At 38.1% G+C, this 24,360-nt stretch overlaps 2 protein-coding genes across 11 annotated transcripts; one reads left to right on the forward strand and one right to left on the reverse strand.

Moving 5' to 3' along the window:
- Nucleotides 1–92: 92 nt before the first annotated feature.
- On the reverse strand, nucleotides 93–3,619 carry RWDD2B (RWD domain containing 2B). Of its 3 annotated transcripts, XM_065676780.1 has the most exons (6): nucleotides 3,035–3,418; nucleotides 2,668–2,886; nucleotides 2,517–2,584; nucleotides 1,457–1,822; nucleotides 848–945; nucleotides 668–748 (listed from the first exon to the last, which is right to left on the reverse strand). In XM_065676780.1, exons 2-6 carry the CDS (start codon nucleotides 2,872–2,874, stop codon nucleotides 744–746), a joined length of 744 nt encoding a protein of 247 aa, XP_065532852.1. In that variant the 5' UTR covers nucleotides 2,875–2,886; nucleotides 3,035–3,418; the 3' UTR covers nucleotides 668–743. The 3 variants fall into 3 exon arrangements, with proteins under 3 accessions (XP_065532850.1, XP_065532849.1, XP_065532852.1); XM_065676778.1 differs by lacking the exons at nucleotides 848–945; nucleotides 3,035–3,418 and adding an exon at nucleotides 3,540–3,619 and having other exon boundaries at nucleotides 93–748; XM_065676777.1 differs by lacking the exon at nucleotides 848–945 and having other exon boundaries at nucleotides 93–748; nucleotides 3,035–3,397.
- USP16 (ubiquitin specific peptidase 16) lies at nucleotides 3,327–23,952 on the forward strand. Of its 8 annotated transcripts, none has more exons than XM_065676768.1 (18): nucleotides 3,327–3,459; nucleotides 5,478–5,576; nucleotides 8,012–8,190; nucleotides 8,826–8,929; nucleotides 11,303–11,406; nucleotides 13,165–13,346; nucleotides 14,459–14,551; nucleotides 15,237–15,367; nucleotides 15,723–15,810; nucleotides 16,599–16,677; nucleotides 17,521–17,612; nucleotides 18,005–18,061; nucleotides 19,224–19,391; nucleotides 20,350–21,010; nucleotides 21,706–21,797; nucleotides 22,945–23,031; nucleotides 23,346–23,502; nucleotides 23,608–23,952. In XM_065676768.1, the coding sequence occupies exons 2-18, from the start codon at nucleotides 5,516–5,518 to the stop codon at nucleotides 23,730–23,732; spliced, it is 2,460 nt and encodes an 819-aa protein (XP_065532840.1). In that variant the 5' UTR covers nucleotides 3,327–3,459; nucleotides 5,478–5,515; the 3' UTR covers nucleotides 23,733–23,952. The 8 variants fall into 8 exon arrangements, with proteins under 8 accessions (XP_065532840.1, XP_065532844.1, XP_065532846.1 ...); XM_065676772.1 differs by having other exon boundaries at nucleotides 13,168–13,346; XM_065676771.1 differs by lacking the exon at nucleotides 3,327–3,459 and adding an exon at nucleotides 3,568–3,650.
- Nucleotides 23,953–24,360: the final 408 nt, after the last annotated feature.

Below are 24,360 nucleotides of genomic sequence, written 5' to 3' on the forward strand. Positions count from 1 at the left end.
TTGTTTTGTTTTGGGTTTTGTTTGTTTGTTTTTTTAATGAAATGTCAATATCACAGTTCAATATACTTCCAGACAGAAAGCAGAATAAAAGCTTGTTACAAAAAAGCTTTCATGTAGTGTATGTAAACAGCAACAAATAATACAAACATTTTGGTATCTCTCCTGAGATACCCATACTTGAATTTTGTCTCTTCTTACTCATATATGCATTCACCACAATTACGTCTATTCATTCACCTATAATTCTGTAATAGCCTGGCAGTTCATCAAACATATTTTCTTTCCCAATAATTAGGTATACATCCAGAAAGTGTAATAAAGCAGTTATTTTAATTTTCATTATTCAGCATCTCACTGGATATTTGTTTTCATTGAAAACTGGATTCATCGTATAAAACCACAAATTATTAATTCCCTCTCTCATAAACTCCTGCAGAACAGCTAAGGAATCTGTTATGAAGATTAACTTACAAACGTAGATGCTTGAACCAGTGGTGATTGTCAACCCCTTCAATGCCCTTCAACCCCAAAGTACATTTGGAAGATGTCAGCACATCCTTTTTCTTCTAAAAAACGATATAGCTGCCCCAAATCCATATGATTTCCCCTGGCACCATGTGCATCAAAACATTTTTCTTCCAAAGTGGAGAACTTTCTTTGTTTCTGAATCTCAGCATGTCCTCCACCTTCCAAAGAAACATCTTCTCTGTGCCGAATGAGAATTCTTTTCCATGTTAATCTTCTCACTCTGAAAGAAATTGGAGAAATATGAATCTTCCTATAAAATACTGTTTTAGAAAATACTATGGAATAGCTATTATCACAGAAGTCAACAAACTCCTTGTACCTGTATCTTTGGCAGAGATAATGGTTCCCTGGCTGGTCACAGAAACACCACTCACATGCAAACACTTCCATAAGCAGGAGCTTGTTTCTTTGTATTGCCTCAGGATTCAAAAACCTTAATGTTATTGCTCACAAAATAATTGATGAAGATGTGGTTTCAATTTCAGTGCTTATTTCTGCCTTGCCTGTGCTAAGAACTCTCATATTCTCATACTCTCTTAGCTGTTAAAATCAAGTAACAATGTTCACTTAGTCTGCACCACCCAGAAGTATAAATGATGGGAGCAGAATAAAACACGAATGCAGAGGAATAGAACAACGTACTTATCTAATGCAACTAGGGTACTGCAGTCCACTGCTATACAAGTGAAATATAGAGGAAGATAAAACAGAAATGAATGGACATTGTGTGGTACTAGCACCTTTGATTTCTGCAGCCAACACTACAGTTGATATTCACAGTTGGAAATACATTATGATAAGCACACATACTTTGCAGACCTTCACAGGCTGGAAGGTGGTTGGATTTCCCACCTTCTGAACACATATACAACATGAAAAATGTAATAGTTTAACTACTAATGACATTTAAGAACAAAGAAAAACTAACCTTGACCAGAACTCTTCACAACTACTTTGAAGACCTTCTACACAAACAACACCTGGTTTCCCCGGCATGCAAAACCCTGACAGAGAGAGCTCCTTGGCCCAGTCAATAATATTCTTTCTTTTTTGCTTATTGTAAATGTGATGACTATAGATCCACAGTCGAGTGAACATGATGACTTCTGACTGAGTGGCATTCGATGCTGTCACTGAGGAAGATGAAAGCTCCTTGTCAATGTAAGCAGCTGCATGGTCTTTAACCCATTCCCTTGCACTCAACATGCAGGGCTCACCACTGCAATTTTGCATCAAATACGTTTTTAGATCCGAGTTCAGGTGAAGCTGCTGAGAGCGGCTCAATAACGATGACCTAGAGAAAAATATAAAAGCAGTTGTAATACACTTACAATTTAGATGTTTTTAAATTTTGTTTTTCAGTTTTACTTCAAGCTGCCAAGAAAACCCAGGCTGCATTTAGATGGTATACACTTGTTATTATTTAAGTGTTTAATCAGTATTTAATGGGTGTGCTGACTCTTCCATTTTACATCTAATACAACCAATCTGAAATCAAAATCAAGGAAAACGTACTTGAAAAGTAGTCATGGTGGCTAAACTGTCTTCCTGCAATATGCAGGGCTTCTTCTTTAAACAGGTATGTTGCAATAAAAAAAACCAACAAAACAAACCAGAAGACTGCAAGTGACAGCATTCTGACAAGGGAACAATAAGACCACCAAGTAACTTTTTACTCCTTTGGCTAGTGTTAATCCTTGCCAAAATGGACAACAGTCTCTCTTCTTTAACATCAAACCTATGAATGGTACCTATGTGTAACCCCTCTGTACAGAAGATGGCGCTCCTCCACGGTTTTCCTACTTCTTACTTGCTGAGGACAACAGAGAAATCATAACCTTGTAGATTTTTCTTCAACACTGTTGTCCTTCTGGCTTAATTTGACAATCAACTATCAAAAAGGGACTGCCTTTTCCTGTTATAACTCTATCTATGCAGTACACCATAGCTTCTTAATATTTTTGTTACCTGTACTTTTAATGCCATACCTCACAGTTATTTCTGGTAGAACAGCTGGATATTTAAACGGTAAAGCACAGGCCATAGAGAATTCCACCTAAAAAAAATAATAAATAAGCCAGCGTTCAGGTCAAGTAAGCCCTAAAATCTCACAAAACCAAAAATAAGTGTTTACCATACCGTAGAAGCATTAGAGACCTCTAGCTTTACATTGAGTATAAACTGAACTTTCGAAGATGGCATCTCTGTAGACTCATTTTCAACATAGTGTTTTAGCTCTGCTACAGCCAGCTGGTCAGTCACAACGAACTCTTCCTCATAAGGAAACATGCTAGAGAGTAAATCCAATTCTGAAATTTGTATCTCAGCTTCTTCTCGGTTAGTCATTTCTGTTGATTACTAAGCAAAGAGGAAATGAGGGAAGAAAATAAGGGCTTGAATACGGGACAAAGTTCACGAACTACCCTTAATAAATCATATTAATCTTTATAACCCAGCCTTTCAAAACTAGCTCACACATGCGAGCAGTTCAGGAGCACGAACGCACCCTGTGACAGCCCGCGAGGTTTCCAGAGCTGAGACGGGGCAGGATGTGGTGCTGTGCCAACAGATACATTTCCCTCTCAGAAGGGCGCACACCCGGAGCGGAGCCGCCTCTGCTGCGGTGACAGCCGTAGAGAGCTAGACGTTACCGCCCGAGCCCCGACCAACAACCCCAGCACCGGTAACTCATCCGGACGAGGCTGAGGGGCCAAAGGCGCCATGCGCATGCGCAAACACCTCCGCGTCCCGGTTCCCTCCACTGCCTTCCCACGCCGCCGTATCCTCACGGCCCCACAATGCAACGCGCCGGAAACGCGTATGGCAGCTGGTGACAGTTGCCCAACCGGCTGCAAGATGAGGTGAAGCTGTTGGGTTGCCCCCGAGGCGGAGCCATGCACCACCAAGCCGTTCCCCCCGAGGCACCGTCAGGTAAGCCACGGAAGCCCTTCGGTACTGTTGTCACAGTCCTATCTCCTCGCCTGCCCGCCTTCCCCCGGCCCGGGACTCACTCCTCCAGCCTCCCGCAGCGTCCGCTCCGGGCCGAGACACTCGGCTCTCCTGTTGGCTGCGGTGCCTGTCAGTGCTGGCACAGGAGGAGGGCGCAGGCCAATCGGAAGCAGGTGGGGCGGTGCAGCGCGGTGGGGTGCGCGGCGGCGGGGCTGGGCAGGGGTGCACGTGGGTGGTGCGGCCCGGTGCGCGGTGAGTGAGGTGGTGGGGGGATGGCCTGGCCGCCCGGGGACCTGTCCGGCGGTGGGGGGACGGGACCAGCGGTGCCGAGTCCCGGGGAGCACCTGCTTTCCGCCGCGGCGGGTCCCGGCTGCCTCTGGGACAGGGAGCGTTGGCTCCCCGCTGTTGTCCGGCGGCCCGGCCTGGTGCTTGGGGCAGGCGCTTGCCGCGCCCCGGTGTTTTCCCGGGCGTTGGCACACCGTTCTGTGTTACCAGAACACCCCCAAAACACCCAAATTGTCGTTTTACTGCTCTGGCTGTTGGCTTTGCAGCACTTTTGCGCTGGCTGTTCCGTAAAAAAGGCTAGCGAGGAGTATGCTGGACAGGTTCATCTAGAGACAGTGTGGGTTAAACTAACAGCTACATGTGTTGATACTGCCCTGACCTCCCGGCAGGAGCAAAGTCGATTTGGAAGGCATTTTGACGGTTTAGAGTTATGCGTGTAGGATCAAATGTTGTAGATTTTGGCAGAAAAACGTGCTGGGGGTTGGGGGGATAGTTCATCGGGTGAACTGTCATTGGTTTTCCTGAAAAAACTTTGAATGCTAATGTGCAAAACCTGATAATTCTGCTATTGATGATGTGGCTGCCTGCCTGTCATTCAGCAACGGGGTAATCTGTCCTAAAAGCATGCTTCAAAAAGATTTTTCATTGAAAAGTCCTCTGTGCCCTGTCTGTCAACTTGACTGGTTTGTGAATGCTCCAGCAGAGAATTCACTAACAGCTACCATGCCCAAACTCTTCCCAGCTCAGTTTCTCTCCAGTTCTGTAGCACTGGCTTTAGTTGTTGCTTGTGACAGCCCCACGCAGGTGGCTGTTCTCTGTGGCTGGTGAGTCCAAGCTAAGAAATGGTTTTGAAAGGATGAGTGTTATACAAGTCAGATTTAGTGCTATGCTAACATGTTTATGCGAAGGGTGGACAGCAGGTTTAAGCCAGCCTGCGAAGACTGTGTAAGGCTGCAGAAACCTGGTTTTGAACCTGCTTAGGTTGTGTGCTTTCACTGTATAGCATATGTTGGGTTTTAAGTTTACCTGATGTTTGTGAATATTCTTTTGTGAGCTAAAGCACAGACCTCATGGGGCTACAGACTAGAAGCTAAATATATTTGAAGGCAACTACTTGACTTGGAACTCTGTAGTGGTAGATTACTTTTGTTTAGAAGGGTCTACAGGCATATAAATAACAGACCCCTTCTGAATTAGTTGGTTGATAGGTTGGGAAGGTGATGATAAATCTCGGCCAGTGAAAAAAATGAAAAATTTCAGCTCCTATTGTGTGTATATTTTCAAGTATGTTAAAGTATTGGTGTTTCAGAATTCTTCAAAGATACAAGGTATTTGCAGTAAAGAAAACTGAAAGATTGTAATAACTTCAAGATTTAATTGGGACAAGCCCAATTCTTTTGCCTGTTATTAGCTAAAGTACAAGTCCTAAAGGTTTATGGGATTTTTGATGCTTAAGTTTCCTATCTTTTGTATAATACTTTTGATTTAAAGTTTTAAATCATTTCACTTTTATAGTTCAGGGTGTGAACTTACTTATACAACAGTTGCATTTGTTTCATGTTAAAGTATAATTGATTTATTTTCTTTTGAAAAGTCAAATTAAAACAAGTTGGTTCACCTCAAGGAACATCTTGGCCATAGAAATAATGTATTGTTTAGCACTGAGCAGGTAAAACCAAAGCCTGTTTTCTGATTTTTTTATTTTTCTTTGCTAGGTCACTGTTCCATGTAAGAAAAATTACAGACTACAAATATGGGAAAGAAACGCATCAAAGGCAAACCTGCACAGTCTGATGAGTCTCCAGATACGCTGGGTGTGTTTCCTCTGAGAAGTTTGTGGTCCTAATGTTTTAACCTCAAAGAGGGCTTGAAAACTCATTAATATTAGAAGACTTATACATTAGTCACTGGCTTTGAAGTTTCATTTACAGAGTATTGGTTTGTATAATTAAAACTGGACTGCCAGGAAACTGGGTTGCTACTTAGGTTAAGTATGCTAGAAAATAATAATAATAATAATAATCCTGTCTTGAAAATTAGGATTATTTTCTGGTTTTCAAGAAACTGTGACACACAGTTCTTTAGTCATACACAGATTGTATAGAATTCCTCAGAATATAAAGGGTTTGCGGAGTCAGCTGCCAAACTGGTAGTGATAGGTTTAAGTAGCATTTTCCTAATAAAGATTTTGTTGCAGAAGTTTTTTGCTTCAGCAAAAAAGATTGTGGTTAAAATGTTTCTGTGAAACCATTTGTCTTTTACACTAGCACCTAGCTTAGTACTGTCCCTGGACATCTTAGTTCTGTAGTCATGGTGCTTGGCTAGAATTTCCTTTTCATCCTTGCCTTCTGCTCCTAATCCCAAGTTCATGCTACCCTTCTATCTCTACTGGAGCTCACCCCTGTTTTGAAATTTCATGATCTTGTTTACCCTGTTTGATCTAGCTCTTAATTTTGCTTGTGCTGTGTAGTATTCTGTTCTACCACCTTTTCTGACCAGGTCACAGATTGTGCCTTACATGTCCTTTTTGTTGGTCCTGACTGGGCAAACAAGTTGGGCCATGCTAATTAGAGAGTGCTTACAGGTTTAGCTAGGAGGCTTGGTGTGATGGCCTGTCTATTTTAAATTCAAGTCTACTTTACTTTGGTTTCCTGGTTGTCTTGGTCTTGTGTTGCCTTCTCTCTTTTTAGCTTCTTTTGTCTTTTCTTCCTGAAATCAAGGTCAATGTCTGCTGTGAGTGTTCCAGCAAAGAAATTAGTTATGGTGCATTTGCTAATGGCATCTCACTTCTTTGGCTAAAAGTAGGCTGGTTTACCCTGATGAAGTCCTGTAAAGCCACAGCTGTGCCTTTTTTTGGGGGGAGGGGTTAAGGCTTAAAAAGTGCATCTAAATGTCTGTATTTGGCTCTTATTGGCTTGCACTTGTGCTCTGGTAAAATCCTATAATCTTGGACAGAAATAGAACTGTAAATACAAAACTTTTCACCAGTTTCAGCTCATGCCAAGAGAAGTTTCCTGTCTTGAAGCTGTTATCTTGGATATGATTCCCAACAAAGATAGATTGAGGTTTTTACCCCATCTGAGCAATAAAAGTACTTCTGTATCAAAGGACTTAAGACAGTTGAATTATGTAAACAGCTATGTAATTCTTAATGATAGTTTCACAAAAATGTGACTTTATTTATTTTTAACATATTAAGTACATACAGCATTTTCTTTTATCGTGGGGTTTTTGGGTTTTTTTGACTTTTGAGGTAACTGCACTGTCAGATACTTGACCCTGTATTTGCAAATTTAGGCACTTGTAACTGCAAATAGTGAAGAATTGTAGGCTGATGTAGGCTAAATGTCTTAGAAACATGCACAGGAGAAAAAAAGGGGGAGGGATTAAAATGTGTTCCTCTTATAATTTTTATTTTTTCATTTTATTTGGAAGATCTTAAAACAGTTTGCATATGCATTGTTTGTCAATTGCAATTTCTCTGTTCATGACTCAAGCTTACAGCTTTTCTTCATGCAAGTGTAGTGTAACCAGCAGTCTTAAAAATGAAACAAAGAGGAAATAAGGTAATTAAACTCCTGATAGTAGCTCTTAGCAACATATGCCTGGTCTCAGTGCAGCTGTTCTTAACAGAGTGTGATTAAATAGATGGAGAGATGGAGTTCACACCATGCCCAGAAAGTTCAGCTCCAAGAAGGGTGTAGTATTGTAGTGTGAAGTGATAATGGTATAGGCAAGATGACTCGATCATTTGCTTCTGCCATAGTCTGCTGTATAATGTCACTGACGCAGCTCAGCTAGAAGCACAACCTCTGTAACCTTCAGTTTATAGGCCAGCCAGGTGCTGCCTTGGTGGCTGGAAATCATGGCAGTGAGTTGTGTCTGCATCCTGGGTGGTGTGGGAATCATAAGGCCTCAATAACAGAAGCCCATAGCCTGACACAGTAGGTAGGTTTTTGTGCAGAAGTTTTGTCAACAACTCTGACTAAATGTGGGTTTGAGTGATAATTTTTGTTTGGTTTGTTTGTTTTTGGGTTGTGGTTGGGTTTTTTTTGCAGCTTAGGATACAGTAACAATATCCCTGTATGTGAATGGAGGTAATGAAGGGTTTCTTTCTGCTATATCTGCTAAATTGTCGGTGTTTCTTTGACTCTGGAAAGGCTGTCCTAGCTTCTGGATTGCTGTCTGTGTCTTCGACATTTCCATTTGTTATGATACCTACAACCTTCTCGTGCTTTTTATTTTGTAGAGCCTGTGTGCAAGCATATTCGTAAAGGATTAGAACAAGGTCATCTGAAAAAGGCGCTGCTGAATGTGGAATGGCATGTTTGTCAGGACTGCAAGGCAGATAATAAGACACAAGAGAAATCTGAAGAGGAGACCAGTGAAAGCCCTTCAATATGGTTATGTCTAAAATGTGGCCATAGGGTATCTCTTGTTTTGTTTTTAATTTGTCTGAATACCTTTCAGTGCCTCATAATATAGTGGAACAAGAGAGTTTCTAATTCAACTCTTATATTCTTTTTATAATTTTAAAAGTGGTGGTACATAAATCATTTCATCTACTGTAGTGTGATTCAAGAATATCTGCTCTGAATTGGAAATGAAGTACTTAGAAGCTTGGCACAAAGGCATTTAGCAGGCTTAAGGCTAGAACACCATCTTGAGGACTTCTTTTCTTAGAAAGTCCCAATTTTTTTCCTAAGAAAATAAAAATTTCTGTTAGTGCTCCTGATTTGTGATTCTTACAATGAGATCTTATGCTCACATTAGTTTAGTAAACTTAGAACTCTGCATGCTGAAGAGGTTTTTGTGTTGTTCCATTCTTCAAGCTGTTCAAATTGGAATTTGTAAGTTAAATGTTCTGTCCCTGAGCAACTTTATAGTTATTCTACACCTGTTTCTCTCTGCAGAAATAAGGGTCTTAAAATAGAGACCTGACCATCCTAAATAGTTTAATGTAATTAAACAGTTTTCATTTTAATTCTTTGTTTATACTTTGACTTTATGTTTCATTGATAGTCAACTGGAGTTTGTGACACTTCTGGTTATCAACATTATAGGGCTGTGGCAGAAATTCTCAAGAACAGCATGCTTTAAAGCATTATGAAACGCCAAGATCAGATCCCCATTGTTTGGTTCTCAGTTTGGACAACTGGAGTGTGTGGTGAGTTTGTAAGGCAACAGTTACAAGCCATAGCTAGAGGGCATCAGAGGCTGGGATATAATTTGTTTTCTTTGCGAATTCTAGGATTTACCTCTAGACGGGTATAAAGCATTTCCACACACAAAGTTCTCAGCAGTCTTTGCTGAGATTTGCTAAATAAATACTGCCTTCTTGTAAGCTTCATAACTAGAAAATTTTTGTAATTGAAGTTGAAATTGACCAACAAGTAAATGCTGCTTTTGCTTGGTCAGAATACTAACACATGGCAACCAACGTTGATACGTAGCTGTAAATCTTAAGTTTCAGCTTTGGGAGAAGCTCCTTTCTCGTGTGCTTCGTGACAAACTCAATAAGGGTGACTTCTTAATAGCATATGTATAGTTAAGAAGCACAACTGTAGAATTACAAGATGCTACTGGATCAGTCGATACAAATTACATCTGCCTGGTAGTATATCTTTCTCTTAAAAGAAATAGTGTACTTCATAAGGGGAAACCTTAATTTTCTAAACTGTGTTATACACAAGTACTGTGCCTGACATAGAATTTTCATTTTGCTTAGTACCCTTTTTTTAGAACTCATTAACTGTCACTATGTTAATTTTCATAGAATCTTTTTTTATATAACAAGATCTTCTTACTTGATTATGTTAAACACTTTTATCTGTAATGATCAATACTTTCATTGAACTCTAGAATGGAAATAGATATTATTAATTGCATGCATTACTACTGAATTAGTGAACTTTTTTAATTTAATTAGTGCTTAAAATATGGTTTAGAAGTGCTTTATTTTCTCTTTTCTAAAACTTAGTTTTTAACTCTTAAGTGCTTGTGGCTGAGAGGAAGTCGTTGAAGCAAGTTGTTTTGCTTACTTTGCTTATTTCTGGAATTTCTTGTTTGTACAAACTTGCACAAGAAATTATTCAGTGATCAATATATTGATGCAAATTGTTATAAATCAAACCTACAGTCAAGAACTGTGTTTCACAGTGGGCCTGGTATACAAAAGCAAAACCAGTTTTGATCAGAATTTATTAATGCTATGAATGTGTGAATAAATCTTTTTATGGTGTGTATGCATTTGTGGTTGAAATGGGCATTTAAATAGTACACGTAAACAGTTGAAAGAAATGTTTTGAACTTGGAGAGAAAGAGGAGAATTCTAGTAATTCATTAAGTTCTGCTGTTTGGGGTTTACAAGTGCTGTTGTATGCATGTTCACTACTGGCATGACATAGTTGGACCTACTTATGTTTTCCCCCCCCACCAGGCAAACAGCCATCATTAGGGAAAAAAAAACCTTCTTCCAATGCCTTGATTCCTTCAAGGTTACCTACAAAATTTTTGACAGATAAAAGTTTATGATGTAGACATTACCCATGGAAATAACTATAATCTATTATTCAGGAGTAAGAATGCCTATTTTTATAATTAACCAGACAGACAATAAGTACATAATCAGGGGTACAAAAGTTGAGCTAATTTTTTTACTATGACATGAAGAAATGTGAAAATTGCAGCTAATTTCAGGGATGCTGGAGATTTAGGGAAGCACTTTGCTGCAGACTTCTAGTGCTTTTAATATCAGAAAATAGTCTGATTTATGGTAATCCTGAAATCTGCTAAATGCATTTGTGCCTAAGAACTGTAATTGGTGTGTTTTAAGGTGTGAAGTATTTGCAGTTTCCTCAATACTTTTTGCGACCTAGTCAAAGAGCTTATTTGGCAGAACTGCAAAAATCTACACATACAACTCTTCTTCAGCTGTCTTGTGTTTTGGCAGAATTTTACTCAAGCCTTTATCACTGCAGCTTCTCTCACAATTTTGTTGTAAACAGACTAGTGGCCTAACCATCATGCACTTCCTTGCTCATAAAGACACAAATAGGTTTGTATCAGCAATGGAAGAGCAAATAAAAATGTGCAGGACTAATGGAGGACAACAATTTATTTCTTATCCAGTTTAAATAAAATTAAATACTTGCTTGGCTAGAATACTCATAGTATTTTTCCATGCCATAACAATGCAAGTAATTTCCTTTAGGGCCTGATATCTTTGTTGATTTTGGCAAAATTTTCCCTGCATTTATTTTACTTGCAAGAAGGTTTCTAAGCACAGCTTTTAAGAGTCTTAATTTATACTTGTAAATCACAGCCTCCAGTCACTGAAATAATTTAGTAGAGATAATTTTTAAGCTTTCTTTTCTTGATTAGAAATAGATTGAACTCTTCTCCAAGACTTCTAAACCTTAAAATAAATCTTGTAATTTTGTGTAATGAACTGCATCAAACACGCAAATAGTTTAGGAATTTTAAACAATACAAAAAAAATAGGATTAATTCTCTTTCCTTTTTGGGGTGGCGGAGACAGGTGCTACATATGTGATAATGAAGTTCCGTATAGTACTTCAAGCCGATTAGGCCAGACTGTGGATTATATTAGAAAACAAGTTTGCACTGGCTCATCACATACAGGTAAATAATTGTAGTATGCATACAGTAAATCAGAAAGTCCCTTAAATGTAGGAGACACTACTGTAAATCCAGAATGTACACTAAATTAGATTTAACTTTTGGAGCACTTTGTAGTTAAAGTAAAAAGCTTATTTCCTGTTCTTTTTTGATTTTTCCCTCCTGTGTCCGAGATCTGATAGCATAGGTACTGTTTTAACCTATGGACCTAATTGGACCAGGATTTTGCTCAGTGTTTCCTAAATTTTTACAGACCAGAAATACAGGAATAGGAGGGGAAAAAAATATGATTTTACTGTGACTTTATTTTATTTATTTTTTTTAATGTGTTGCTCAGTTGCTCTGTGGGGAATTGACTTTCTGTACTTAGAAGTGCTGGCAGAATTGCTTAGTCTGTCTTGAGATTCGAAAGATACTTTGAGTGCTTAAAAGTATTTTTGTAGGTACTTGTGAATGTATCAGCTGGAATTACTGTCTCCAGCTGTTGTAGCACATGAAGGCCAATACAAGAGTATTTGTCTGCTGGGTCTGTACATTTAGTACAGGTAGCTGCAGTGCCTTCAGAACTCTCCTAAAACAGCATGTTCAGCCTGCAGTCTGTTTAAAAGGAGATAAACCCAGCAAAACCACCCACTTTCCACAGTGGCAAAACTGATTTTGTACAAGGTGTTTCCACTAGAAAACCTGGAAGAATTTGCATATCAAAATAAATGCTGTAACTCATAGCTATCAGAAATCACACATTTGGGTGAAATTGTAGCCCGCTTGGGAAATAGATCACAACCATCCAGCAATGCCAAGTGGCTATCTCCAAATATTTGTTCAGGAAGCAGCTGAGGTTTTCCCACAGAGACCAGAATCTTTGCGTGGTTTTGTTCAGTCTTTTCCAGATGCATAGTTTTTCTGCATCTAATATCCTTGACCTTCATATTGGTTCCCAAAATTCTCCTTTTCAGGTTTGAACTGGAAAACAAATACCTGGTTGCAGTTGTTGCTTCAGGTGTTCTACCTGTTGTCCATCCATCTGTTTCTTGTCCATCTGCAAAGACTGTGCTGTCTGTTGCCCTTTCTTTCTCTGAGCTGGTGTTACTTTAAAGTTATTCTTGGCTCACAGCTCTATTTGTCAGAAACTGAATCAATAGTAGACTGCCAAACTGGCAGAACCAGTGTGGGTGTTATTCTGAAAATTAACCAGAATTCCTTTATGGTTTTATTATGGTCATTGAAATTTTGAGCTACTCACCAAAGTAATTTTAGGGAAGATATCTTAATGTCTTAAAGAATATAAACCTTCCAGTTTCATCTGCCTAGGTTCATGAAACGAACATGTGAATGCGTTCACAGTGGGAGGCCTGTGCATTTCATTTCAGTCAAAAGGGGTATCTCAGATGCCATCATGTTGGATGTTGTATAAAGCCCTAACATATGGTTTTGCAACAGAAATTAAATTTCAGATAACACATGCAGAGTTTCAGAGATTGATGGTATGAATGGCTTGTGGGCCAAGTGGTGTGTTTAAATTGCATGCTGATCTGAAATGACATTTCAGGGGTTTGTTGATATTCTTGTTTGGTTTGTTTTTTCAACTCCTGTTACCTAGACAGTTTCAAGAACCTACCTCAGTAGCATTACACAATTGCAGAATTAATTATATGTTTTAGTTTTAAACATCATAAATTGCTGATGCCTGTATTTTTTTTTTTCCTAGCACATTTGCTGTTACTGGATAATATGTGGTATGTTTTTTCTTCATTATTTCAGTAGAAAAGCAACAAGAGACCAAAGAATTTGAAAATAAAAAAGTAGAAAAGGACAGCAAAAATGAGCAAGAAAAAGAAGTCTCGCTTAAAGAAGAAAATTCTAATTCAAGTACTAACTCGGAAGTGACTGTGAAGGGACTTAGTAACTTGGGGAATACGTGTTTCTTTAATGCAGTGATGCAGGTATGGTAGTTATTGCTTAAAAAAAGAAAACCTTAAAAACAAACAAACAAACCAGCAACAAACAACCCAAACCTTTGAATAAAAAAAAAAACAAAACCAAACAAACAAACAAAAAACAAAACAAAATAAAACAAACCAAAGTCAGTCAGCCCGCAATTCCCCTGCCACCAGTCTTTTACAATGACACAATTAAAATGTTTGGGGTTTTTTTTGTTTGTTTGTTGGTTGGTTGGTTGGTGGGGGTTTTTTGTGGTTTTTTTTTTTGTTGTTTTTTATCTGCCAAGAATGATGGGTTCTTTCTAAAAATAGTGTGTTGGCCCAGAGAAATATGAAGAAATGGAGCTGCAGGTTCAGACTTGCTGAAAGGGAAAATATAACAAACTGCCTTGTCTTTGAGGGACAGCATCTTTTGCTGATGTAGACTGAGCATGCCAAATTCTTGCTTTTATAAAAAAATAGTCTGGCACATCGCCCTTGCTGAACTCTTAGAATATAAGAGATTAATACCTAAACACCATGTTTGTTTATTGAAACACAAATGTTTCTCTCAGCAACAGGAAGTCAAACAAAAGTAAATGTTAACAGGATGAGCATATTGCATTGCTATCTTGTGTGTCTTGCTCATCTAAGCAGTGTTTGGATATAATAAGCTTGCTCTTTACATGCAAGTTGTAATACACATGAATCTTGAGCTCTTTGGCTTTTGATACTGAAGCTTTACTCAAAATTCCTACTCACAGGTTTTAGTAAACAATTTGTTTTATTTTTTAAACATGTTTTAAACCAAGCAAATATACACACTGCGTTTTACCTTTTGATTTTTAGAAACAGACACTAGGAAATAGAAGATCAGTCTGTAGAAGAATTTAGGGTTTCTAAATCTAAAATAATACAGAGAGAACACCTGACAGTCCCATTAGCTGTATGGAATGTACCTTTAACTGTTAGACACCATTAGACTTTCTGGAGTGATGGTTTCCTCTCTAGTTCTGTATTTGGGAAAAATAAATTCATACTAATCTGGTTGCTGCCAATTCCATGACCAGTGAAACTCAACTGCTCTTCCTCTTGTTCCCAGTTACCAACCTTTTTCTTTCTTTTATGTTCTACAGAATTTATCACAAACCCCAGTCCTGAGGGAGCTGCTTAAAGAAGCTAAAATGCCTGGCACAACAGTTAAAATCGAGTCACCTGAGTTATCCATGGTACATATGCTTCAACTTCCATACCGTTTCTTTCCCCCTTCCAAGTCTGTTAAAGAATGAAGAAGCACTCATCTCTGGATTTTAAATCTGTTTCAGCTAGATAATAGGATTAAGATGTGAAATCAGTGGGAACTTCACCACTGACTTCCATAAAGCTGCTTCTGAAGTCCACAGAGTTCTTTCATCCAAAGTGAAAGAGCAGTGATTCATTAGCTATTAGTTGTCAGTTGTTAGTACTTACATTATGATTAAGCTATTTAAAGGGTGAAAATTTGTAACTTTTCCTACAGTGTCGCTTGTCTAAATACGAAATAGGAAACTGGAGGATGTCTGTGGTGGTAACTGAAATAACATACCGCTTATTACAGTTAGGGATTTGGAAGGGAAAGAAGGGTTGTGCATTTTCAGAAATTGTTGGTTCGTTTTTTTTTTCCTAATGAAAGCAAGAAATCCAGAGTTGCAACTAAGCACTAAATAATTAATGATTCTTAGCCCAGTGTTTTGGTTTCACTTCAATAGAATCCACCTGTTGATTGTTTTTGTTAGGTTAACTTACTGCCATTTTGGAGGGCTTGTTTATAATAATGTTTTCAAGTGCTGAAGTGCTTAGGTAAGGAGAACTTACTCCAGAAGGATCTGTCACCAAATTAAGGCAAAACAATTTTGTTGCTTTTCTTTAAAACAGGAACCTCAGCTGATAAAACTAGATCAGCCAGGTCCTTTGACACTAGCCATGTATCAGTTCCTGACAGAAATGCAAGAGACAAAAAGAGGGGTTGTCACTCCTAAGGAACTTTTTGCTCAGGTTTGTAAAAAGTAAGTATCTTTACAATTGCATGTCGTAGCGAGTATGAAAAAAGTTTGCTATTTAAAAAGACAGTTTTGTCCCTTTTTTTTCTTGCGCTCGCATCATAGCGTGTAGAATTTGTATATTATGTAACAAGTTTTGAAAGAAGAGGATAAAAAGCAAAATATAAATGAAGTAAAATGAAAGATTAACAGTGACATATTCTGATTAGCTAGCTTCATATTTTTAGAAAACACCATATGTAGAAATTTGTTGCTTTTATATACATACGTGCTTAAGACTTTGTCCTTTTATGTCTGATGTGAATTGTTTTTACTTTGTCCAAGTTCAGTTATACTTTACAACCATCATTTCACTTAACAGAGCAATACGATTTAAAGGTTATCAGCAGCAAGACAGTCATGAGCTGCTTCGTTACTTACTTGATGGAATGAGATCAGAAGAAATGCAAGTGAGTGCTAATTTCATAGTTGTGCAAACCTGCCTTCTTTGTGCTGTAGATCAAGACTTTCCCTTCTGCTGAGAGGAGAAAGAATGTTCTGAGTTGAACTCTGAGAGTGGCTTGTGCTGCCCATAACACACACTTCAAGCAGATGAGCTATAAAGCTGTAGAACTGGGCAGCTTCTAAGCAGCGTGGTTGTGAAGGAACAACCATGGGTATTACAGGCCACAGACTTCCCTCTTCGAATACTTTTGTTAAACGGAAGTAGTATCTCCTCATGTATTGCATGTGCTGTTTAGGTTTCTAAGGTAATGGTATTTTCTGCCATTCCACAAGGCAGTGAACTGATTATTCTCTATGCTCAAGCCAGATAGAAAGGTTCAGTTTTGCTTGCTTTAAAGGTCTTTGGTTAATTCAACACTACTAATATAAATGTCTATTGTCCTTCAGAAATAGATTGATTTGTCCAAAATTTCTACAGAAAAGCATGGGGTATGTGTACTGTCCCTAACGAAATGTTCTTTTTTCTTAATTTCTGAAATGCCTGAAAGCTCACTTAATTTTGAAAAGTATTTTACCCTTAGGCTTGCTTTCTTACATCCTAATTGCAACATTAGAGTTGCAGGCTTGTTTCTCGGTTGTTGTTCTTTTTTGGCATTTGTGGTGGTTTGTATTGATTCTCTTAATTACAGGTGATTAAATTTTTTTCCTCCACCCGAAACATGTTGTGAAATGAACTAGTTAACAGAATTAGTTTAGGAAATTTTACAGCATGTGTTTGTTTTGAAAATTTCAGCAAATAAGTGTTGGAATACTGAAGGCATTGACTGACTCTAACAAACAAAATGAAGAAGAAATGAAAAAGAAAATTAAAGGTAAAATATATGTTCCTGATATTGTGATAATTTAAAACCTTGTTTCATTGAAGTACCTAAAGTAACACTAATAGTATCAGCTAAAAGATTTATGTTTAATTTTATGGGATCTCTTGAGTATGTGTGTATCTAGAATACAGGGCTTAGTAGTGTTAAGTCTATTTAAATGTCTTACCGAACCTTAACAGTTTAAGAGGGAGTTTATTCTATAGACATTATACATTAAAATGTGTTTGGGTACTGTTTAATTATTCAGATATTATCACATGAATGTAATTATTTATTCAGTCCTAATAATCCATTGGTACTTAACAGTGGTATAAAAAGGAAGCAAACACTGGACAGAAGAATTTTTAAACTTTTCAACATCACTTAGGTTAGAAGATGAAGAGCAAGTTTTAAGTTCAGATTGTGTGCTACACTGAAAATACAGCTTGAGGAAATTGCTTTTGTTTTAGGGCACCTATACAGACCAAAGTTGGTGCTTGGTTTTTAGGTTCAGACAGCTGTTTAAGTCCTGAGAGAAAACAGGAACTCTTACTGGGATGCAGTACTTCTGAGAAAATGAGGAAATGACTTTAGGTTGAGAAAGTGGTAAAGATGTTGGTTCAGTCAAGCTGTCTTCTGCAAATCTGTTTTCGCTTCCATTTCTTTGATATATGGAAGAATCTTAAGAATCTTGCTGTATTTCTGAAGGAAACTAGAACAGACCAACACATTCCATCATACATCTTGTATATGTATTCACTTTTTTTTTTTAAGGTGGCATGCCATAACTAAATTGGTTGTCAGTGTATTCAATGTAGTATTACTAACTTTAGTGTATACTTTGTCAATTCTCAGAATATGAAAAGAAAAAGGGAATACAGAGTTTTGTGGATCGGATTTTTGGTGGAGAATTAACCAGTACAATTATGTGTGAGGAATGCAGAACCGTAAGTAAATAGCCCGCTTTGAATAGCCTAGAGTATAATTTTATGTAATCTATGTAATTTATGTAATGTAGGAGAGCACCAAAATAGCTATATGTAGATATAAGTGAAATTAGAGAAGTTTTTTTTCATTTAATACTGTTCTGGGAGTTGGCTAGCCGCATGCTTTTCAAAGAGGAGCATGGTTTGGCTGGAATCTTTCTTCCCTTATGTTGTAAAGCTATATTTTAGTTATGGATAGCTGTTTGTGAAGGTAGATTAGCTGTGTTACGTTTGTATGCACTTGTGAAAACATGACTTAAATGCAAACAAGGCTATGTACAAATAAGCCTACTGACAGCAAGCCAGCTATTCCCAAACAAAATTAAATTAGACTTTTGAATATTCATTTAAAGGTATCCTTGGTCCATGAGTCTTTCCTTGATTTGTCGCTTCCTGTACTAGATGATCAGGTAAGAAATTGTATGTGCTTGCTTTTTGCATTAGTTTTTGTTCCCTTACATTAAAACACCTTCATTATATAATCAGTAGGGAATGAATCTGTACATATTGCTAAATATCTTTTCTGAAACTTGTAAGTTTTCCCAGAAGGCTAGAAAATAAGATTTTTTTTTATTTTTATGAGAGTCATTCCTGTAAGTCGTGGCTCATAAATGGTCTCTAGAAAATCTGAAAGTCTGTTGGTAATCTTGCTGCTTTGTCAATTAACGTTTATACTGTAGAGATTGGCTTAGGTGATAATCTGGAATGTACCAATATTGTCTCACTATTGTAGAAGACTGAGTTTCAAAAAACAAGGCTTCCCAATTCATCTTCACTGTTGTAAAACTGAACTAAATTGCATGACAATGATTGGTGCCACCAAGCAAGTGGTTGCTTAAGTGCACCTTTTTTTTTTTTTAATCCATTTTTCTGTGCTGAATGCAGAAATACTTCTCATAATATTCAGGTTATTAAATAAAGTTGGTAGGATAGCATGTAGTTACTTATCTGATCAGTACTGATTTATTTGATTGATCTCTATAGATGTTCTTTGGGTATCTAGGCTTGATTTGCTTTGGATTTCATATTGATAATCTTTATATGTAATGTTTCAGATTTGCTATGTAGCCCTGCTCACACAAAAGTTAAAGAGTAAATATCAAAGTGAAACCCCCTCAGCCAAAGGGATTGTATGTCTTCTGCAACAAACAAATTTCATTGTAGCAGAAGCAAACAAATTCTGTGGCAGGCAGTTCAACTGCAATTGTCTCTCCATTTGCGTAAAATGTAAACCTCATTAAATGCACTGAAGAGTAACATCTGTTAGAACCAAAGGTAATGTTGCCCCTTTACAGGTTGAGAATTTGGCCCTTGGTTTTCATACTGTTTCATTCTGGAAGTCATTGTTTCACATGGGCTCGCTCTGGAATGAGGCACTTCTTTTGTACATATTAGGGTGGCATAAATGAGTTAGTTGTATGTTATAGTCACTAAAAGGCTTTCTCTTGAGCTGAAAACGCAGATAACATCTCATCCATAGAGTTTTCTTCTGAATACTATTTTGTTACTTGGGACAGTAACATCTCTACTTCTGTGGTTGTTTTGTGGCTTTTTGCATGTTTTTTTTCATAGAAGGTGAAAAATACAAATGAGAGAAACATTAAGAAAAACAAAGAAAAGGAATCTGAAGATGAAGAGAACAAAAATGATGACTGTTACCTTAAGCAGAGAGATGATACCCCTGGTACAAGTAAGCACCTTCAGAAAAAAGTAAAGAAACAGGCCAAAAAACAAGCCAAGGTTGGTTTTGATCAGTATTTCACTTTTATTAATGAAGTGCTTGCAACTTTTAGTAAACAAATTCTTTTTGCTTCTTCAGATTAGGTAGAGACTGCTTAGAATGCACAATTGATAAGACCGATTTTATCTACATCATTGCTATTAAGAAGTTACATATTCTATTAAGAGTTGCTGTGCTATATATAAGCTAATATCCAGAGGAATGTGCAATTTTGATGCTTGTATGAAATAATTAATTTGTTTCAGGCAACTGTTCTCTAGTCATTGATTGCAAGAATACTCGCAAAACTATATCCTTTCTTATGTCTGTGTTCTAAAGAGAATCATGGATGTATTTTGAAGATACCGTGTAACAAGGAACATAGGGAATTATATTGTAGAATCACAGAATGGTTTGGGTTGGAAGAGACCTTAAAGCTCATCCAGTTCCAACCCCCCCTGCTGTGGCTCAGGGACACCTTCCACTGGACGAGGTTGCTCAAAGCCCATTCCAACCCGTTCTTGAACATTGCCAGGGATGAGGCAGCCGCAGCTTCTCTGGGTGACCTGTGCCAGTGTCTCACTACCCTCACAGTGAAGAATTTCTTTCTAAATCCAATCTAAATCTCCCCTCTTCCAGTTTAAAACCAACCCCCCCTTGTCTAGTCACTACAGTCCCTTGTAAAATAAGTCCCTCTCCAGCTTTCTTGTAAGCCCTGTTTGTGTACTGGAAGGCTGTTACAAGGCTTTCCCAGAGGCTTCTCATCTCCAGGCTGAACAAGCTCTCTCAGCCTGTCTCAGTGAGAATAAATTCAGTATATTAGTCACCTCTGGTTATTAAATCACAGATTACTTTCCCACCCTATGCATCTATGGCATGCTACAAAAATTTTGATAAAGAAATGGTAATAAATGCTAAATATATTTTAAACTTGCTCTGGTTTTTGTATTCTTCTATGTTACATATTCCAATTCGCAGAGCCAACGCCGTCAACAAAAACTTCAAGGAAAGGTGCTTCACTTGACAGATATCTGTGCAACTGTACAGCCAGAAAAAGATGTTGAATACAACCACGAATCAGAGTCAGAAATTGACTCTGAAATGCCTGATATGAAGCAAGAAGAGGAGTCATCAAATGATTGCAAAGATAGCTGCTTAACTCAAAAAGACTTGAGTATACAGGGAAATAGTACAGAAGTTCAGAGCATGCATGAAAACACAGGAAAGCCAGAACAAGAGTGTGTTGAAAAGGAGTCTCTCGGGGACCTCCCTATGGAAGGCTTAGATTGTCCTGGCGAGTTAGTCAATGGACTTGACAATGTATCTTTGAAAGATTATGAAAATAATGACGAAGAGCTTGCTGCTGACTTTTCAAAACTACATTTGGGTGCCAATGCTGAATCCGATATGAGTACCTTAGATGACCTTCAGTCTGTTCCCATCAAGACATGTGAAGTATTGACTGAAGATCCAGAGACAGCATTCTGTACTCTTGCAAATAGAGATCTGAACCCAGAAGAAGGTTCAATCCATCACTGTTTGTATCAGTTTACCCGTAATGAAAAACTTACTGAGACCAATAAACTACTCTGTGATGTATGTACACAAAGACATTATGGACCAAAGAAGAACATAAAAAGTATGACCAATTATCTTTAAGAAAACAAATGTTCTAAATATGTCCCTATCTGCTGCTTGGGTGGGTGAGGGAGTGGAGAGCAACGTCCCTAAAGTGGCATTGGTATAACTAACTTGGATACGTGTAACTAGTATTCAGTGGGTAGATTATGAGAACCTTTTTTCATACAGATTAATACAAGTAAGTTCTTAACTGAGCAGAATAGTAGGCTCACAAGCTCCGGTACAGAATGCTGCAGGACTGAAAAAGAGGAGTGGGTTTGGATTTGGTGGGAGAAAAAGGGCATTGCCCTCTAAAAATTAATTTTGTGGGTTAAATGTAGGGAGCAGAGATCTAGCAGGTGACTTTTTTTTCCTGTTTACTCCTTAAATGTCAAAATTCTGCTGAGACAGTAATAGGGAAATCCTGTTGGTGTTTGCACAAAAGGCCAGTAAAAGCTGCATGCAATTTCTGATTATGAGACTTGTGAGAGAAGGGGGCAGAATTCATCCTGCTTGTGCAGACATCGCTTAGTAACATGAGGGGTTACTTTTGTGATATGGAATCTGTAAGATGGCAGCTGTCATACAGTACATCAGGTTAAGGGGGAATACTCCATTTCAGTTGTAGTAGATTACATTAGAGCAGCCTAAATAGTGAAAATAAATTCTTAGTGTAATGTTTAGACACTAATCATTGGTTTTTCTTTCCTGCAGGTGAAAAATATATTTATACTAATGCCAAAAAGCAGATGCTAATCTCTCTTGCTCCTCCAGTTTTAACTCTTCATTTAAAAAGGTTTCAACAGGTAAGTAGCAGGCTGATAACTGCAAAAATGCATATGTACATAGTATCAGTTTAATGTGTATATATGCACATAATACTAGCTTAACTTAAATCTAATGTTAGCATGTTTTCATGAGACTGTTTTTGTTTAGGGTTTTTTTTTCAGATGTTCAGGAGGCATTGGTGTGCAGCATTGTTTTTTGTGGCCTTTGAGGAGCTGGGGTGTATTTTCCTGAAAGAATATTCCATTTGTTACCTGGAAAATGCATTCCCTCACTGTTGTTACTGCTTACTGGATTAAGCAGCATCTTGGCATTGTTTCCTGCTACTACAGCAGTTCACTACAAACAGAATAAGATCCCTTACTAAATGAGTGTAACAAATAGGTCTATAAAATTGGAGAGGATTCTGAGCCTTACGTGGTGGTGGTGCTGAAGCATGGAGAATAGAAAGCAATGCGACTTGAGTCTTATTTATAGACACTGAAGTAAAGTGGCTTACATTTTTTCCAAGTTGTAGGAAAAATTTTAGGGCTTTGGGTTTTAAAGAAAGAAAGAGGACTGGGATGGGATGGGAGACAGTATCACCTCTTCTGAATTTAAAGCTGTTCAGTGTTTTGGTCAAAAAACTTGAAAAATAAAGGAGGTAACTTTAAGTAGATGAAAACCAATTTCATATAGAGAAATGTGTAGCTTATTCCAAGAGACTGTAACATAATTAAGAAAATAACATTTGTCATCTTCTCCTTTTGTTTTTCTAGTTTGATACTGGAAGATTATTTACACAGGGCAGGAGTAGAATTTACATCAGTTCTGATGATATGAAATTAGATCCTCAAAATATCATAATATCTGAGAAGCAAGAGATGTCCTCATAGTTACATAAGTGCATTAGAGCCGATTCTTTCTCCACTTTTGCTACCTTTTAAGTTACCGTAAGAGTGTGTTGAAGAGCCATGTTAACTTGTGCTCCAGCGCAGCATGTGAGGGCCAGGAGGTACTGCTGGGAAACCTTGGGCATTGGAGAGAAAAAGAAGTGTTGCTTTTTCCCCAGTTTTGCGTAATGTAAACCTGATTTTGTACTGTTGAAACCTCAACCCAAAACATTTAGTAACTAAGCGTGGTTTTAATACCTACATTTTAACTCTATGGGATTTTACTTTGTTTAAGGCTGGATTTAATCTCCGGAAGGTTAACAGGCATATCAAGTTTCCAGAAGTGATAGACTTGGCTCCTTTCTGTACAGCTAAATGTAAAGTAAGTGGGAAAACAACCAGATTCTCCTTTCCCATGGTCTAAAAAGCTTTCATGATTAAGCTGTTCAGCAGGATCTTTGTAGAATGCTTGTCAAGCTTCAGTTATTTTGTGTGATAATACAGGGTAACTTACAAGTGCAGCTTGTACTTGAGTCAGCCTCTGTCCATTGACCATAGCCGTAGCGCTTGCATGAACCTGCAATGACCAGCTTCCCTTTCATCAGCAAACAGATCAGAGCAAAATTAAGAGTTTGCATTCTAGCCTTGCTTAAAACCCGGTACCTGACTGGCATGCCTAAACTTCTGCTTTTATAGAATGTGGCTGAAGGGAATACAAAAGTATTGTACTCTCTCTATGGAGTTGTTGAGCACAGTGGAACAATGAGGTCTGGGCACTATACTGCATATGCTAAAATGCGAAGTATGAACAGCCATCTCTCTGATCTTGTCCTTCGTGGACAATCTCCTCAAGGTAAGTAATTTGAAATATTTTACAAATTCTTACTGCACAACAGTACAGGATTGATTGCTTCAATTCTTCATAATAACTTTTACTCCTAAATTCTTCCTTTCACAGCTTTGGAAACTGAACCAGAAAAAGGGCAGTGGTTCCACATCAGTGACACCCACGTACAAGCTGTGTCTGCATCAAAAGTGCTGAGCTCTCAAGCCTATCTTCTCTTCTATGAGCGACTCCTTTAACTCATCTGAGAAACCTTCTTATAGGTGGTGAGAGGTGGTTATCTTCAGGTGGTCTGAAAGAAGGAAAACACTTGCAAATCATGGTCCTAACATGTTGTAGCTACTGTATACAACTGCAGGAATATACTTTATGCTTCTTAGACACACTGACAAGTGGTTAACTTAACTTATACTTTTCTGTGTTTACACTGCTTTTAAATAAAGGTCTTTTACAAAATTAGTGTTGAGTTTCTGTTGAGTGCATTGGCACAGACAAGGAACCACTACTTCTAGTTTCCTGCAAGGGCTATACATTTCAGTCAGCTTTCACTTTAAAGGGACCAGCTTCAATTTTAAGCTAGTTATCTTGGCTGTCATCTGTTCTAAGTGTATTTTAGAACTGAGTTCCAAGCAGAAGCTGTTTCTTCATACACATCTTGCAGCTGAGACAAATTCAGCATCAGCTCCTTTTCCACTGTTGGTTTATGCCCAATAGTCATCGCCGGTGTGCAAACTCTCTGGGAATTCTTCCGCATGGGAATGTTGCTGGTATTTTGGCAAGGCTGAGAGCTTGGGTCTCTCTCCCTTTTGCTACAGGCACTCCTTCTGCACTGGGGAGGGGTAAGAAAACTAGTCGTGCAGTGACTTG

This window comes from Lathamus discolor, chromosome 4, assembly GCF_037157495.1.
Source record: "Lathamus discolor isolate bLatDis1 chromosome 4, bLatDis1.hap1, whole genome shotgun sequence".
Lineage (NCBI taxonomy): Eukaryota > Metazoa > Chordata > Aves > Psittaciformes > Psittacidae > Lathamus > Lathamus discolor.